This window comes from Oryctolagus cuniculus, chromosome 2, assembly GCF_964237555.1.
Source record: "Oryctolagus cuniculus chromosome 2, mOryCun1.1, whole genome shotgun sequence".
In the NCBI taxonomy this organism is placed as follows: domain Eukaryota; kingdom Metazoa; phylum Chordata; class Mammalia; order Lagomorpha; family Leporidae; genus Oryctolagus; species Oryctolagus cuniculus.
The window spans coordinates 73,326,279-73,345,382 of NC_091433.1; the positions used below are offsets into that span (position 1 = coordinate 73,326,279).

General features: G+C 44.1%; 2 protein-coding genes across 5 annotated transcripts in view; both read right to left on the minus strand.

The window, feature by feature from the left end:
• Positions 1-14,116, minus strand: part of ZDHHC2 (zinc finger DHHC-type palmitoyltransferase 2) — a 91,056-nt gene extending 76,940 nt beyond the window's left edge. For 2 of the 4 annotated variants that reach the window (XM_051842605.2, XM_051842603.2), the window contains exon 1: positions 13,830-14,116. In XM_051842605.2, the coding sequence (XP_051698565.1) occupies positions 13,830-13,969 (140 nt within the window). In that variant the 5' untranslated portion in view covers positions 13,970-14,116. The remainder of the gene's footprint in view (positions 1-13,829) is intronic. The other 2 variants (XM_051842604.2, XM_051842602.2) reach the window with 1 other exon arrangement.
• A 4,418-nt stretch (positions 14,117-18,534) lies between these two features.
• MICU3 (mitochondrial calcium uptake family member 3) overlaps positions 18,535-19,104 on the minus strand; it is a 136,791-nt gene continuing 136,221 nt past the window's right edge. The window contains exon 15 of the mRNA XM_008251192.4: positions 18,535-18,898. The gene's annotated coding sequence lies outside the window, so the exon portion shown is untranslated. The remainder of the gene's footprint in view (positions 18,899-19,104) is intronic.

Sequence of the window (19,104 nt, forward strand, 5' to 3'; positions counted from 1 at the left end):
TTCTGCCATGCCTTTTGCTTTCGGTCCTGACATAAATGACCCTCTAACAAATAGCATACTTATTTTGTTCATTTGTTCTCCTCCCCCCAACCAGAAGGTAAGCTCCAAGAGCAATTCATATTCTGAATTAATGAATTAAGAAGGTATCCAACAATTATGGATGGTCGAAATTCAATTCTTGGATTTTGTAATTATTTGTTAAAGGATTGCATCCTTTATGTAAGTATCTACAATTAAGATATAAGTTCTGGAATAAGCTGCATTAAAAAAATTTTCATGATTAAAACCCTGACTGAGCCAGACTAGACTCTGCTCTTTGTCTTTTCACATTAACTGACCATCTTGGATAATAAGAGTCATGTGTAAGTCCCTTTTTTTCTTGATACATGTGACATGGAGGTTTCCACTTAACACTGCTTGATTACACAAATTAGTCCCTGGAATGTGAAGCAAACTTAAGACTTTCAGCTTAAGGCTCATAGTTGAAATCGACTCTGGGTAAACGGCAGCAGGAGTGCTTACAGCTCGAGCTAGCTGCTTTGCCGCAGGCTGCCTGCCCCACTGAAGCACGCCTGGTGTGAACTGTACGTGTGAACCAGACCACCCCTCACAATGCTACACCAGGTGGAGGGCCACACTTCAGATTCAGCTACTTAACCATTTGCTGGGATACATGGGCCCCCCTCCAAGAGTTCAGGGCACAATTCAGTTTGGTGTAAGTCATGTCTTTCTATACAGACCCTTCAATTATGATGAAAACCCATTTTTGTATATAATGCAGTAACACCAAGACAGAAATTTAATATCTGTACACAGACACACAAAAAGGCAATCATGACAATGATTTCTGGCTTTCCAAAGTTCAGCGATTTATAATCAAATCATTTTATGAGGTTCTTAGGTGTACTTGAACTTCTTTTTCAAAGGATTTCTGTACATCTACTCTAATAGGGCCATGAGAAATGGACAACTACCTCAAAACTATTTCACTCTTTGGACATTTGTTTTTGAAAGACTTAGAGGAAAAAGGGTTTTGTCTGTTGTTTTTGTGTGTGTTTTCTTGGTCCAGCCCTCTGAACCATTCTGCTCTTCTATGGTGGCAACACTGTTTAATAATCTGCAGAAGTCACATTAACTATAGCAGAAAGGTTTACTGGTGCATTTCACATGAGGGGAAATTTCAAGACACCATGGAAGAACAATGGTGAAGAAATCAAACCCAGCTATGGATAAAAACACTTGATTTGTGTTTAAAACCACAGTTAAAAAGACATCTGAAATGAACTAGAATCAAGTGTGCTTTTAGAGTAGAGAGAAGTGCAAAGATGATAAATGTAGCAGGTTTTTGCTCATGAGAATTTCCCAAATAATAATGGATTTTTGTAACACTGTAGATACTAATATTTAAGTTGAAAAGTCACAGTCACGTGAAAAGTCAGATTGGAAAAATGCTCCATACATGTTATAAAAATGTGATATTATAATTCTGAAAGGAAAATTCTCAAGCAGTCACAATTGGTTTCTCCTTGGATATCAAATGCTTCTTACGAAATCAAGGACATGGGGAGACCGAATCAGGAAGCAATGGGTTAAGCCGCATCCCATATAAGCACCAGTTTGAATCCTGGATGCTTCACTTCCAAGCATAACAGTTCCCTGTTAATGTGCCTGGGAAGCATCATCAGTTGGCCAGAGTTCTGGCACCCACATGAGAGACCAAGAAGGAAAACAGCAGATGGATACATTTTCTCTCTCTCTCTGCAACTCTGTCTTTCAAACAAATTTCATTTTATTTCAAAACAAATAAAATGTATTTGCTTGAAAGGCAGAGAGAGAGAAAGAGAGAGAAATTTTCCATCTGCTGGTTCAGTCCTCAAATGGCCACAGCCGTGGAGGGTGGACCAATCAGAAGCCAGGAGACAGGAACTTCTTCCAGGTGTCCCATGTGGATAAAGGACCCAAGGACTTGGACCATCTTCTGCTGCTTTCCCAGGCACATTAGCAGGGAGCTAGATTAGAAGTGAAGTAGCTGGTACGTGAACCAGCACCCATGTGGGATGCTGGCACTAAAGTGACCCGCTATGCCAGAGCACAGCCCAAAATAAAGAAAATCTTCAAAAAAAAAAATCAAGGGCATTAATCTTCCCCTACTGAGTTCCCCCTTTCCACACTCAGCATTTGATTAACAATCAAGATATTACATAAAATTCCCTTAATAGAATTAGAAGAAATTTTTTTCAATAATTTTCTAATGGACCATTAAAATCTTCACTCAGTCACATTGACCTTTTATGATTAATTCTCTGTGTTATTTCTAGCTGATAATATGTACAACAGAACCCCATATATTACTGTCTTTGTAATGATCTTCTGGAATCCTGCTATCCCAGCAGACAGCATTAAGAACCTATGCCACTGGAAAGCCAAGACACTGGGGGAAGAAAAAAAAAACCTAAATGAAAGATCTCCGCAAGTGAGATCCCAGTGAAAAGAACGGGTCATCAAAGAAGGAGGTACCTTTCTCTGAAGGGAGGAGAGAACTTCCACTTTGACCATGGCCTTGTCTAACTATGATCAGAGTCAGTGAACTCAGGGGGCTTCCATAGCCTTGGCAGCTCATCACAAGAGCCTAGGTTGATTACTGATGCCATAAACAAGAGTGTCAATTTGTTAAGTCATCAACAGGAGTCACTGTGCACTTACTCCTCATGTAGGATCTTTGTCCTTAGTGTGCTGTACATTGAGATTTAATGCTATAACTAGTACTCAAACAGTATTTTTCACTTTATGTTTCTGTGTGGGAGCAAACTGTTGAAATCTTTACTTAATGTATGCTAAACTGATCTTCTGTATATAAAGAGAATCGAAAATGAATCTTGATGTGAATGGAAGGGGAGAGGGAGTGGATAAGGGGAGGGTTGGGGGTTGGAGGGACGTTATGGGGGGGAAGCCATTGTAATCCATATTCTGTACTTTGGAAATTTATATTCATTAAATAAAAGTTAAAAAAAAAGAACCTATGCCACATTCAAATCTGCCATTTTGCAAGTTAAATGACACAGCATTTCCATAGTCATCACAGATAGAGGGAACCCACCCATCCCTGGAGAAAAGAAGACAGGGAGATGTGACACAACATGAAATCAGCAGTGTCAATTACGAAATGTAAGCTATGGTTCTATATTTCTGAGAAGAAAAATCACAAGTTTTCCATCAAGATGGAAAATAGAGAGAACCCTCCCCCCCCCCCAAAAAAAAAGTGAGAACCATTTCACTGACAACCTTATCCCCACACACATTGATTTCTGGGATACTTTTGTCTTTTTATTTGTCTTTTTCAGTCATCCTAGTATTTCTCACTGTGGAAGCTAAAAAAGATTAACTACCTGTGCTTGCTGAACCCTACTGCCTGTATGCAGACACAAATATGTCAGTTCTGCCAGAATCATGTCTACAAAGTTGTATGGGGCTGTGGTGGTGCCAGGGCGCTGACAGCTGGCCACCCAGTCAATTGTTCCTTCAGAAGGCCAGTCTTCTTCTTTTTTTTTTTTTTATTATTTAAAGATTTGTTTATTTATTTTAAAGGCAGAGTTACAGAGGCAGAGACAAATAGAGAGAGAGAAGTCCTCCATCCCCTGGTTCACTCCCCAAATGGCTGCAATGGCTAGAGCTGGGCTGATACAAAGCCAGGAGCCAGGAGCTTCTTTCGGGTCTTCCACATGGGTGCAGGGGCACAAGGACTTGGGCCATCCTCCACTGCTTTCCCAGGCCATAGCAGAGAGATGGATCAGAAGTAGATCAGCCAGAACTCAAACTGGAGCCCATATGGGATGCTGGCACAGCAGGTGGCGGTTTTATCTGCTATACCACAGCACTGGTTCCATCATCCTTCTGATACGACATCAGCTCTGCTTCCCTCACCTTCGCTTGGTCTCTGTCCATTTTACAAGCTGGATCCTTTAGCCTTCTCATGGATTGACTGAACTGCAAGCATGAAGATCCATGTCCAGTTTCCCCCACCTAGCCACAACACAGGCCCTGAGGTGGGAGCACAGTGACAGTGACCTATCCATAAGTTAAAAAAAAAAAAAAAGTTAAAAAATGAGGGAGCTTGCTGGTCGTACTCCTACTCTGAGGTATTTCTCTGTGGTAAGATTTATGATATGATTTGAAATTCATTATGACTTAAGTATTTCCCATAAGCTCTTTTAATCTGGTCTATTGATCACCTTTTTACATTTGTCTAGCAACCAATTCACAGGTTTTTAGGAGTGGGGTACTTCATTTTCCATTTCTGCTTCCCTATGCACACATTCTGAACCCTAATAACCTCTCTCCCCACACCCATGCTCATCAGGGGATTCTGATTGTGTTTTCTTTCCTGGAGACAATTTTTTCCTTGGCTGGGAAAAGATCTCTATTAAGTTTTCCTCTAAATCATTTCTAAGGAGGAAATGCCTTGCACATAAGAAGCGTTCAATAAATGCTTTTGAATGAACCACATCCAAACCCTTGAGAAGCTATCTCCTGTAACCTTCTCTGGGGGAAATTACCTTCATTTGCAAAACCATCCCTTTAGCTTATGTTTAGGGGCTGGAAATAGTCATGTAAGTATTTTATGGCAAGGATGACATAGCATTTGAAAGAAAATTTTCTGCAAGAAAGGTTGGTTTAAATTGAGCTTTGACTCCTAAACCCTACTATTCTTAATTTATTTACATTGTACAATTTGATGTTCTCATCCCCAAAATGGATTGAATAAATCTAGTAAAAACTCACAATGACTAATTCACTCTACACTTACTGTATACTACATGTGCACATGGTACTAACTGCTTTACGTATGGTATGTCTAATAGGATTTAATAGCAAATGGTTGTGCTGCATCACCCAGTACATCAAAAGAAAAAGAACTCTCTGACACACTAAATGGAACCAAGAAAGCAGTAAGTAGTCTTGATCTCCCTTCCTTGATACTGTCCCAGAACCACTTATATTAAAGGTGAATGGTAGCACAGATAAAAATTTGTATCATACATAATATATATGAATTTTCTATTTAAAGAAACGTTGAGTTTTCATACCTCTATTCACACACAGGTATACTGGGGGGCTGGTTCCTGACCACCATAATAAACATATTAAAGTAAATAAAATCACATATATTTTGTTGTTTTCAAATGCAAATATGACTTGCACTATAATCTTATGAAGTATAAAATAGCACCGGTCTTACGGTCTTAAAATATACATAGTATATTTTAAATTATTAGTAAATACTTTATTGCTAAAAATGTGAACAATCATTGGCACCTTCAGCCAGTCACAAGGATCTTGCCTTGATATAGACAGCTACTGACTGGCCATGATGGTAACTGTTGATGGTTGCGGTGATTGTGGCAATTTCTTAAAATAAGACACAAATGAAGTTCACATCATTGATTTAGTCTTCCCTCCAAACAAAGATTTCCCTGCAGCACGAGATCTGTGGCAACAAATTCTTGGTTGTTATTTCAGCAATGCTCACAGCATCTTCACCAGAAGGAGATTTCACATCCAGAATCAACTATGGTCATCTTTAAGAAGTAATTCCTCATCCATTAAATCTTGATCAAAAAATTGCACCAATTCAGTAACATCTTTAGGCTTCACTTTTCATTCTAGTTCTTTTGCTACATCCACCACATCTGACATTACTTCCTCCACTGAACTCTTAAACCTTTTAACCTTTTGAAGGTTAGAATCAACTTCTTTCAAACTCCTGATAATGTTGATATTTTGACCTCTTCCCATGATTTACAAATATTCTTAGTGAAATCTAGAATGTGAATCTCTTCCAGAAGTTTTCGATTTATATTGTCCAGACCCATCAGAGGAATCACTATCTATGGCAGCTATGGTCTTACAAAATGTATATCTTAAACAGTAAGAAAGCCATCCACTGATCCCTGGCTTGCAGAATGGATATTGTGTTAGCAGCCATGAAAGCAACATTAATCAGGCCAGCACTACGACATAGTAGGTTAATCATCCTCCTTTGGCGCTGGCATCCCATATGGGCACTGCAGGTTAAAGTTCTGGCTGCTCCATTTAGATCCAGCTCCCTGCTGATGGCCTGAGAAAGCAGTGGAGGATGACATAAGTGCTTCGGCACCTGAACCCACGTGGGAGACCTGGAGGAAGCTCCTGGCTCCTGGCTTTGGATCTGCCCAGCTCCAGCCATTACAGCCATTTGGGGAGCGAACCAGAGGATGGAACACCCCTCCCTGTCTCTCTCTCTCTGTAACTCTGTCAAGTAAATAAATAAATCTTCAAAAAAGAGAAAACATTAATCTTGTTGTGTATCTCCACCAGAGCTTTCGGTCACCAGGTACATTACCAATGGGCAATATAATATGGAAAAAACCTTTTGTTCTTAGCAGATCTTATGGGCTTAAAATATTCAATAAACCACATTGCAAAAAGATGTGCTGTCATCCAAGCTGTTATTCCACTTAGGGAACACAGGCAGAGTGAATTTGGTCTAATTCCTAGGGTGTTCAGAACGATAAACGAGCATTGGCTTCAACTTGAAGTCACTATCTGCACAAGCCCCTAACAAGGCAGTCAGCTTTTCTTTTGAAGCCAGCCAAGGACTTCTCCTCAGCAGATGACATCTTGCAAATTAAAGTGATTTTGTCCACACTGAAAATCTGCTGTTTAGTGTAGTAATCTTAACCAGGTCTTCTAGATAACTTGCTGCATTCTAGTCACCTTGCATTTGCTGTTACGGATTTGGTTTCTTTCCATAAACCTCCTGAACCAACCTTTCCAGCTTCCAACCTCTGTTCTGCCACTCCCTCGCTTCTCTCAGCACTCACAGAACTGAAGAGAGCCAGGGCCTCATTCTGGCATAGGCTTTTGCTCAAGGGAATGCTGTGGCTGATTCGATCTTCTATTCAGACCACTAACACTTTCTTCATATCAACAATAAGGCTATTTGCTTTATTATTTGTGTGTTCACTGCAGTAACATCCTGCACAAATTTTAGTTTGCATTCACACTGGCTCACAGACACAGGAGGCCTAGCTTTTGGTCTATCTCAGCTTTCAACATGCCTTTGTCATGAGTTTAATCATTTCTGGCTTTTGATTTAAAGTGAGGGACATGTGACTCTTCCTTTCATTTAAACACTTAGAGGCCACTGTAGGGTAATTAACAGGCTTAATTTTAATATTGCTGTGCCTTGGGGAATAGGGAGGCTGGAGGAAAGAGAGAAGGCTGAGAACAATGGCCCATGGAGTGGTCACATACATTTACTGGTTAAGTTCCTCAGCTAAATTGGGAGCATGTGGTAATTACAAGAGTAAAGATCACTTATCAGAGATCACCATCACAGGTATCATCACAACACAAAAATTTAAAATAAGACAGAATTACCTAAATGCAACCCTGACACAAAGTGAGCACGAAATGCAACACTGACACAAAGTGAGCACACGCTGTAGGCAAATTGGCATGGACAGACTTGCCTGACTCAGGGTTGCCACAAACCTTCCATGTGTAAAAAAAAGGCAGCCAGCTGTGGAGCATAACAAAGTGGGATGTGATAACAGGAGGTACGCCAGTAATTTCAAATCTTCAAGTAGTTAGTATCAAGAAAAACCACAGAACTAATATATTTTGCAACATTATTTTCAATAAGAAACAATTTCTAAAGTGCATTAAATGCTTTGTATGCATCAGGTTTCTATAGATGTTCCTTCTATTTCATTTCAAACTATTTTAAAACTTACACAGCAACATTTGTGTTCCCAAGATGATCTGTGTACTTTTTTTTTAACACAATGCTTTAATTTCCTACGTAGTTTTTTTCTTTTCTTTTCTTCCTTTTGTTTGGGGTATAAACAGAGAGAGACAGACTCAGAGATAGAGGGCTCTTCCTTCTACTGGTTCTCTCTCTAAATAACCACAATAGCCAAGGCTGGGTCTCCTTCATGGGTGGCATGACCCAAGTATTTGAGCCATCACTTGCCACCTCTCAGGGTGTGCACTAGCAGGAAGCTAGAAGCAGACTGAGACAACACAGTTGTTAAAGTGATAGTTTACCGGGGTGGGTGCTGTGGCATGGTGGGTAAAGCCGCTGCCTGCAGTGCCGGTATCCTATGTAGGCGCCGGTTCGAGTCTGGGCTGCTTCACTTCGGATCCAGCTCTCTGTTATGGCCTGGGAAAGCAGTAGAAGGTGGCCCAAGTCCGTGGGCCCCTGCACCCATGTGGAAGACCTAGAAGAAGCTCCTGGCTCCTGGCTTCAGATTGGCCCAGCTCTGGCCATTGCGGCCATTTGGGGAGTGAACCAGCAGATGGAAGACCTCTCTCCCTCTCTCTCTGCCTCTCCTTCTCTTGCTGTGTAACTCTGATTTACAAATAAATTAAAAAAAAAATCTTTTAAAAAATAATAAAGTACTGGTTCACCAACAAAAAAGATACATTTCTTTTTCCATGTGTTTCAAATTTACTTCATGACAAAATACAATTTAGAGCCCCCTAAGTCTCCATCCTGAAACTTGCAGTAGCCTTGAATTAAAAGATTATAGTTTCAGCCGGTGCCATGGCTCACTTGGCTAATCCTCTGCCTGCGGCGCCAGCACCCCAGGTTCTAGTCCCGGTTGGGGCACCGGATTTTGTCCCAGTTGCTCCTGTTCAGTCCAGCTCTCTGCTGTGGCCAGGGAAGGCAGTGGAAGATGGCCGAAGTGCTTGGGCCCTGCACCCGCATGGGATACCAGGAGGAAGCACCTGGCTCCTGGCTTCAGATCAGCACAGTGCGCCAGCTGCAGCGGCCATTTTGGGGGTGAACCAACAGGAGGAAGACCTTTCTCTCTGTCTCTCTCACTGTCTAACTCTGCCTGTCCAAAAAAAAAAAAAAAAAAAAAAAAGATTATAGTTTCATAGAAGTCTGAAGTTTTATACCTTTTACCCTTAGGGATGTTTTATTTGCTTAAAAAAAGCAAAAATATGATTGTGTATCCTTCAAACTGATCCCTAAGTGCATGGACTAATTCTTTTAACTCTTAGACATCTTCAGCAGCCACTATAGAATACGGTGAATTGCAATGATTGCAGAGGGATATTTATTCAGAAGGACCATAAGACTGTGAGTAAAGCAATATTCTAATAGCCTAACATCATTCTCCTAAGGTCAGCAAACTGTTGTGCAAGGACCAATTGTGGCCTGCCAACAACTGCTGATAAAGTTTATTACAGCACATCCCAGCCCATTTGTTAAAGTTTTCTCTATGGCTGCTCTCTGCAACAGCAGAGATGAGCAGTTGCCACAGAGATCATACAGCCCACAAAGCCAAAATAATCACTATCTGAGCCAAACTATAAAGCCTTCTAAAACTCTGAAATAATTGTGGAAAGGCTGTTTACTTACTTCTAGAGCTCTGTTAACCTTTATTAAACAACAACAACAAACTCATACAGACTTGGTCTACACTTCGTTGACCTAGGGGGATTTGGTGAGGGGTTTGGAGTTGAGGGGAGACATCTTAACCTTTGCACCACAACAAGGAAAGTCACAGCTGACACCTCTACTGAGTAACCTGCAGAAAGGACACAGAATTTGTTGCAAGTGTTCAGCATTTAGCTTCTGCATCTAAAATGCAGAAGGAGGCTGGCACGCATGATCTCTACATATTTTAATCTTGAATTACTTTAGCAAAACTACAGATGCAGAACCACTTAGTCAGTGCACAACATAACAAATGTCTCATAGCACCTGCCTCAGAGGAGAGCAGGAAAGAAATATATTTTAGAAACATGGAACCCAAAGTAGTTAAACAAAGGTGTATGGAACTTTCTTGAGTATTCTTGAAACTTTTTGGATGTTTGAAATTTAAAAAAAATAAAAGAGGTATAAAATAGTTATAACAATTTTAAATGCTGGCACTTGAAAGGAAAAATTTCAGTTATCTTCTTCAATAAGCAAAATTAATGACACCTACCATAGTGTATCTGTAAAATATACAAAACCACACTCAGTTTGTCCACTGAATCAAGTATATCTGAAGCTGCAGAGTACCCTCTCATTACTTATTTATTTGAAAGGCAGAGTGGGAGTGAGAGAGTGAGAGTGAGAGTGAGAGAAAGAGATGGAAAGACCTTCCATCTAGTAGTTCACTTTCCAAATGCCTACCATTGCCAGGGTTGGGCCAGGCCAAAGACAGGAGCTAGGAACTCTATCTGGGTCTCCCATGTAGGTGACAGGAACCAAAGTACTTAAGCCATCAGCTACTGTCTCCCAAGCATGTAAGGAGGAAGTTGGATCAGAAGCCAAAGAGGTGGGACTCAAACCAGCACTGGATATGGGATGTGGGCAGTAGCTTAACCGGCAGTGCCACAACACCTGCCCCCATATTTTATAATCTGAATTTACTTACTTTATGGGAAATGAGTTTTCTAATAATTATGATGAAAACAAGTAAGACCCAAAGGACCAGTCATGGAGAGAGGGCTAAAGGCAAAGAGGAGTGATGAGGGAAACTACAGGGGGAAGGAATAATATGAATAAGGGAGTCTAGTTAATCGGCAAACTGGATAGACGTATTCCAAATGGCCACAAGCACAGCAGTCCCATCTGATTTTTTCTTTGGCAGAATAGGAAGCAGGCATATCTGAAACACCTGACTCTCATACAATATATGTATATTTCATATTTTATATATATAATATATATACAATGGTTTTTCAAAAAGTGTGTAAGATGGAAAAAATAAACTTATTTTGGTGCAAAACTTTCTTGAAATCCATGTAGATGAGGGGTCTTCAAAGAGCTATGAAAAATGATTATGAAAAAACTAGACACGGATTTCAAACTCTTTTTTTACAACTTAAAAAACTTCTGTTTTAATACCATTATCCAAAAACTTTCTGAAGTGACCTTGTACTTATATTGCAAAAAGAGGAAGGAGTTGGTTTATAAAATACAAACACTAAGCAAAAATTATGCTAACTGAAAAAGTGCCTAGAAAGCCACATACATTCATGTTGTTAAATATAGAAACGAACTGTAATGAGACTCATTATCCTCAGTTTCCAAGGATACCAGGATAAGCACTACTCCTAAACAGCAGAGGGCATAGAGTAATTTATATTCAGGGTCATCCCTGACTGACAGCAGATGTGGAGGGGGGACCAGGATAAATCCACCTCGCTTGCTCTATCCTGTTTGTAACCTACCCTAATTCTCACACCTCAACCCCCACACTCTCTTTGGTCAGAACCCTGGCCAAGGATTCATAGGAGAAATCTGGAAAATCTGATTGTAAATAGCAACTTCTAAGAGAAAAAGAATCCATAAAGGGTAGAGCTGTCTGAGATGCAATTAATGCTGGGAGTGGGGAGCGGGGGATGGCGTTCCCATTTGCTCTGTTTATGAAAACGAGCGGAGGCTGGTTTTTGTATGCCTGCCACCCTGGTCACCATCTTTCCCAGCACCTAGAAAGAAGGTGTCCAGTTAAATTCCCCACCCCACCAAGGCCATGCGAAGCTTTTGCAGCTCAGCACCTCTGATTTGCGTCTCCAGAATCCAATTCATCTATAACTTTCTCTGTGGTCTAGACTGTAGGATACAGACCTTCCGTAATGATTATTTATCTTTTTCTTTCCACAGCAATATAAACTTTAAAACAACTTCTGACAACATAAGAGATAGTGCCTCTGAATCATTTATTTGTTTATTCAAGACCATTGATTGACTGCTTTCAACTTGGTAGGCACTGTGCCAGGCCAGGGACACCATGACAAGAAGTGATGGAAGACCTCATTTACGATCACCAGGTAAACAATCAATAACGGGCCACATCATTCAGGCAATTTAGTAAGACTCATTAGCCCTCTTAGACAAATCGCCACCTACTAAAACACTGATGTGGATTTCATGTGTACTTTAGAGTTGGCTTAACTTACAAAAAGCACATAGATATATATTTATACATATACATCTCATATATATGATCCAGATACAACAGCAATTCTTCATTTATCTCCTTCTCCATCCTCACCTACCCCACACAATACTCTTATGTAGTATCCCAGACAGGTGCAGAAAAGAAGAGTTCTCCCTGCCATTAACACCCCCTCCCCCATGGACGTGAGACACTGTACTAGGCTAAGCTTCTTAACCTAATGTGATAACACAGGAGAATAAGCTGCCTATTTTGATGATAAACACCTTCTAGAACTTCCCTCCTTTGTACCAGATACATTAACTGATACTGTTCATTGTTTTCAAGAGGTCAAAGGAATGAAACAATGATTCCAAACAGTTACATACTATTACAGTATATCTCAATAGGTATTTTAATATTAAATACAAAATTACACGTTTCGTCATATACATTCCTGTCTACATTTTAGATGGTTTGAACATCACATATATAGTTGCACTGTCATGAAGATGTCCGCACAATTCAATCTTTTATTTTTTAAAAAAGTCTCACTTCTTTTGATTAAAAGATTGTTTCTAAGTCTAATAAACACAGCAATAAAAGCAAATTTTAAAACTATAAAAATATGAAATGGAAAGTCACTTCTTTTAAAAATTACATCATTTATTAGTTTTGCATATTATTCTGACACTATTATTCATTCACAAAAGGCAACGTTTGGACGTAAGATGGCTTCAGACAAGATTATCTGAATTCTGAAGCTTTAAAAATGCTTATGTTATGAAGATTCAACTAAAGAGGCCATTATTTAATCTTTTTCCTTGTCCCACTCAAGGCTGGTATTTGCTAACAGCCAGAACACAGACACTTTGTTAGGTGGAAGGCCAAAGAGAAAGCACTCATAAGTCAGTGCAAAAAGGTCATCCTGTGCTGTCGTGGTTTTTGTCTGGTTACCCAAACCAGTTGTCAACAAGCCTCTGAGGACAGAAGCCAGCTTACATTAAGCAACAAAACTGTATTCCCTACTTGTACATAATCATTTTGCTGTGGTTGTGGTTAAATCTTCGGCATTCAAAGTACAGTACTCTCCATTCAGGAGTCTCGAACTTGGACCTCTGCCACGCAGCTCTCTGCATGTAAAAAAAAGCCCGAAGATCAACCTCTTTTTTCACCCTATCATTCTAACATCTAAATTCTTGTTTTGTGTATTGCATATGTCTTCCAAAACCCTCTCCCAGCGGCTCACACACCCCCTCCACCCCTTTTCCACTAGAAAGTGCCCAATTGGCAATCTTCAAAAAGGCATCAAAACACGCGCCTGGCCCTGCCACAAATCTTTACAAAGTGGATTCAGGACCACCAGAGAGGGAGTCAGCCCTGCCACCCGAGGCCGAGGCCGGCCTCCCCGGCGCGGGTCTGGCGCAGCTCGGATCCTGGGCCCAGCCGTGAGCGCTCCAGCCTTCAGCGCAGCGTCCCCGGCTCCACCTCTCGGCGGAGGCTACTGGCAGCGGAGCGCTCCGCCGTCCTGGGTGCCGTCCCGCTGGCCAGGGGGTGTGGCTGGCTAGTGGCAGGCATGGGGGTGCGAGCGCGCGCCGTGGAGGTGACACTGTCACCTGCGAGTTGAGAGGCGAGGGCAAGGGGGTGCGCGGGGAAGCAGGCGGCTGGGAGGTTGGCTACGGCCGCGGCGCCGGCGGAGACGTGGAGAGAGGGCAGCGCCCCTGGGCGCCCAGGAGTCTCCCGGGCAGGGCGAGTGGACACGCTGCTGAGCGCGCCGGGCCCCCCGCGTCCCGGGACTGTCGCTGTCGGGCGAGTGGCGAGCCGGGTGCGGGGTGAGCCGGGGCTGCGGACAGGACGGGCGTCCGCCCGCTCTCCGGCGCAGGGCCGAGCGCGGCACATACTCACCTAGGCAGAGCTGGATGGCGTAGGCGTAGTAGGACCAGCCCAGGAGGAGGCTGATGAACACCACCGGGATCCAGTACAGCACCCGCCGGCACCGCCGCCTGACGCTGCCCGGGCCCGAGGGCGCCATCTTCCAGCCGCATCCACCTGCCCAGCTCTGCTGCCGCCGCCGCCGCCCGCGGGCCTGGCCTCGGGGCGGGCTGGCCGCGCCCGGCGCTCCCGGCGGGACCGGCCCGGGGGCGGCGGCTGGTTGCGCTGCGGCCACTGCCGCCGCCGTGGCGCTAAGTCCCCATCCCGCAGCCCCGAGCCGGCGCCGCGGACGCCCGGCTGCTCAGCCCAGCGGAGGCGGCAGCCGCGGGAGGAGGACGCGGAGGCGGCGGCTGGCGACTGCTCCGCCCCCGCCCAGCCCGCCCCCACGGCCGCCTCCCACGGCGCGGCCGGCTGCGAGGATTCGGGGCGGTCCCCGCGGCGCCCTTCCCCATCCGCGCGCCTCCCCACGCGGGACACCTCAGAGGCTCCCGAGTTGGGCGTGAAGACGCCCGCCTTTGGCTCAGGGTTCCGGGCAACCCGGAGGAAGTGGGGGCTGCGGGGCTGGCTCCGAGTGGCAGACTGGGGACGAGACGGTCGCTGCTGCCAGGCGTCCCAAGTCTGGACAGTTGCGTGGCTGGCACGGCCACACTTTGCGCAGAGTGGGGCGCGGGGCAGCGGCAGAGAGCGCCTGAGCAGGCCCGGGCAGCGGGCCGTCTGCGGACGGGACCTTCACCTGCCCCGGGCCGGGAGGGAGCGATTCGCCCTGCGCGTAAAGGCGCCACGAGAACGTCTTTGGGCGCTGAAGCCAGTTGCACCTGTCTCCCCCTTGGAACATTCTCGCTGGAACTTGTGGGTGCAGGTACTGGGGAGGAGGGCAGCGGGGGCGGGGCCGGCTCCCCAGATCCGAGAAGCAGCTGCGTTGGGCGGCCAGGGAAGGCTACTTACTACAGGGATTTGGGGAAGGGAACGGAGACGCACCACTAAGAGGGGTTGCAGAGCTGTCTTCTGGCTTGGACGGTGCCGTGGAAGGATCGAGAAGCGGTCTGGATTGTGAATCCAGAGGCTGGTGGAGGTAGAACGCAAGTGCTTAGCTCTGGAAATTTTAACTCTTCTGCGAAGTTACTTAGTGGTTGTAAGAAAGCCGTCGGCGCCACCCCTCCCTGGAGCCCGGTGGTTCCTTCCGTTCGTTGCTATACTGTTTTCTTTGGGTGGCAATTCCAAACCGGGATTCCAGAGCGGCTGCTGGAAACGCTGGAGGGGGTGCTGAGGGTCGGTACGCCAGACCTCTGGTTTTAGGACCGATGAAACGGGGAAGTACCAATGTTTCTGCGCCCAGATTCCCCTTGGTCGGTTACAGAATACCTGGTTCCTCAGGGACGCTTCAATCCGATGTGTGCATCTGAAGGGTATTCATGACTACATATCCTGGGCCCAGTTTCACTTAACGTCGGTGAATACGGATATGTACACCCCACAGGCACCACAAGAAGTTACTGCATGTTTGTGTGCAGAAATGAAAATAAAGTACTGACTCACATACGTTCAAAGAAATGAAGCTCTGTCTGCAGCCATCTCCGGGACTGGATGTAACTGCGAACTAGTACCTCCTGAGATAGCTGCTACCCTGGTCACACACACACACACACACACACACACACACACACCCCGAATCCCTTTTTACTTCTATTCTTTAAAGATACATAGAAAACGCCAGCCTGGTTGCTATGGATTTAAGTAATATCCGTTCCAGCTAATCTATTTTGCTGTAAGAATTATTGATTGGCATAAAAGTTAATGTCCCTGGAACCCTCAACTTGGGTGTGGATGTTGACCTTATTCTGCCGATCCAAAGAGACTAGAAACAAGAATTAAACGTCCCTACTAGGACTGAAATATCTTCATAAAGATGAGCAAGTGAGTGTGGAGGTTGATGGAGACCAAAGAACAAAAAGTAAAGGGGCGGCTGGCGCCGCGGCTCACTAGGCTAATCCTCCGCCTTGCGGCGCCAGGACGCCAGGTTCTAGTCCTGGTCGGGGCGCTGGATTCTGTCCCGGTTGCCCCTCTTCCAGGCCAGCTCTCTGCTGTGGCCAGGGAGTGCAGTGGAGGATGGCCACCTGCACCCCATGGGAGACCAGGAAAAGTACCTGGTTCCTGCCATCGGATCAGCACGGTGCGCCGGCTGCGGTGGCCATTGGAGGGTGAACCAACGGCAAAGGAAGACCTTTCTCTCTCTCTCTCTCACTGTCCACTCTGCCTGTTTAAAAAAAAAAAAAAAAAGTAAAGGGGCAAGTTTCCTAGGTTGGGACCTGCGGAGAAAGGCAAATTATGCCTCTTGAGGTACTAGGAGTTAGGAAGTCCTGCTCTGCACCTGTGCTAACACTCTCACAGGGTTTTAACGTCAGGAATGGAATAGCATTGGACACTCTTTTTTCACTTTTGGAAGAATAGAAGGGTACTTCAAAAAGCTTGTGGGAAATGGCATTAAAAGATGAGTTTATTTTGGTTCAAAAACATTTTGAAAGTCATGCATAATTGTGTGGAGGTGTAACATCTTCCAAGTAAGCTACATTTCTTTTGTACTTCCAGAATGTTATTTAACTGTTTACATTTGTAATAAACATTCGTGGAATATTTTCCTCCTTTTTGGCCATTTTAAGGGTGCTGCTATCACTGAGTTTTCCAAAGGTATCATTCTTATCTTAAAACAAAGGTGTAGCACAGGAAGATTCTTCTCACAAGCCACACAGTGACAGGATTTATCTTTGCATAGTCTCTAATTAGACAGGTATAAGCTTGCATGCACACGTGTAAGCTCTTTGGCTAGCAGCCAGTCTCTACATACCAGGCTTTGCTGAGAGTGGAAGGAGAACTTTGATTTTGGGGAACAGAAAACCTTTGGTCTTTTTTCCTTCCTTAGGACTGTACATTATCATGAAAATAATGTGAAGGTCAAAGACAATTGAGAACCTTTGGTAGAGACTCACTCTCTAGAGAAAAATGCAGAGCGTTGAATATTTTTACATTTTTAATTACTTAATTTATTTGATAGAGAGAGGTTCTATCCACTGATTCACTCCCTAAATGCCCACAGCAGCCAGGACTGGCCAGGCCAAAGCCGGGAGCTGAGAATGCCAGCCAGGTCTCCCATGTAGGTGGCCGGAGCCCAACTTCTAAAGCCGTCATCTGCTGCCTTTTGGGGTGTGCATTCGTGGGAAGCCGCAGTCAGGAGAGGAGAGGAGACTCAAAGCCAGGCACTCCGATACTGGATGTCAGTGTCCCAAGTGATGTCGTAACCACTACACTGAATGTATTCATCTATCAGGAATTTTAATTTAGACTTTCAAATATTGCAAGAAATTATGGTGTTCATGTACAAGTGTGATAAAACTAATTTGGCTGTTAAAGAGAGTTAGCCTCAGCAGAGGAGGGAAGGAGCAATATTAAGGGGAAAAGAGAAATGGGGAGACCTACGCAAGGAGAAGGGTAAAGGGGCATCCAAAAAGGAGAGAAAGACTTCCCTTAACTGGTCCACCCTCTTCCTAACATCACAACTGTATTCCTAGGGGGCTTCCGCCTGGATGTCCCACCTACCCAGCACTTTCTCATACTCATTCTCTGGGAGTAGGCATGTGGCACAGTGATTAAGTCACCAGCTTGGATGCCTGCATCCTGTAACAGAGGGCCTGGTTTGAGTCCTGGATGCTCTGCTTCTGATCCAGCTTCCTGCCCATGTGTGCTGTGAAAGGTAGCAGGTGATGGCTCCAGTACGCGAGTCCCTGCCACTCACATGGGAAACTTGGATTGCAACACAGGCTCCTTGGCTTCAGGTGGACCCAGTCCTGGTTATGGTGGGCATGTGATGGATGAACCATGAGTGGAAGATCCCTCTCCCTACCCCAACCCCCGAGGCTCACCCTGTGTGTGTGTGTGTGTGTGTGTGTGTGTGTGGTCAGTGAAAATAAATAAATGAAAATTAATGGAACTAAAAAACAAAATCATTTGCCACTCAAAATTTCAAAACGTGTATTATCAGAAACAATCTTCATCCTTTCCTTCCAGCCCATTCCCATAGAGTCTTCAGTCTCCAAGCCTCAGCTCTATCTTGCCTTTATGGCTAATACAATTCTCAGTCACTCCCTTGTAGAGTGTGAATGAAGGACAGCCTACTAGCCACACCAGGGGAATCACAGACTCATTCACCCTGTCCCTGGGGAGCACAGGCCTCCCTTAGTGCTGCCTGGGCCAGCCTCATCGCACCTTTGCAGCCACACCTGAAACATGTTGCTTATCTGATATTTATTCCTTCTTTTGGTTGTGTTCATGGAGGGAAACATTGCAGTAAGAAAATATCTTGGAGATATAAGATGAATTTTACTGCAGATATGAGAGAAATAGATGGTGTTGATTTTGCTAACAGGGCATGATCTTTGACAGTCACTACCTTCTAAATCCACAAAGTGTAAAGAAATGAAGCTGACATGTGGCTCTCTCATTTACTCTTGACTTGACTCTTCCATTATTACTTGAGTAATTGCAAATGCATTGATCAGTCCTCTTTCATTATTTTCTTAAATTAAGCTTATCATTGAATTCTTTAAAATATTTATTTGAAAGAGTTACAGAGAGCGAGGGACAGGCAGCAGGGGTGGGAGGATTGATTTTCTATCCATGGATTCACTCCCCAAATGATCACAATGGTCACGTCTGGGCTAAGTCAAAGCTGGAGCCTAGAACTCCATCCAAGTCTTTCACATGGGTGAAGGGGCCCAAGCACATGGGTCATCTGCTCCATCCCAAGACACATTAGCAGGGAACTGGGTTGGAAGTGGAGCAGCCAGGACTTGAAGTGTCAATCATATGGGATGCTAGCATTGCAGGTGGTGGCTTCACCTGCTGTGCCAAGATGCCAGCCCTTTTTCATTGTTTTGAAGAAAAAAAATCTCTTTTGAAGCCAGTAGTGACTTAGTGTTGATTTGCTCATCTGTAGTAGTGGTCAGCATTCTCTGTGGAAGAATAACAGCGTGGCCAAGTCAGTGCTTTTTCTGTAAACAAAATAAAAGCAGTCTTAGAAAGGGATCTTGGCTTTAGTTGACATGGGAATGAAATAATGGTTAGGTATGTTTTGGCTTCCAGAGATTTGTTTTTATAATTAACCTGTAATGAGCTAGAATAAAATGGAAGGACATTTCAAAGGTCTAAAAGTTTGCAAGGCATGATTAATTGTGAAAAATGTAAAGTGGGGCAAACC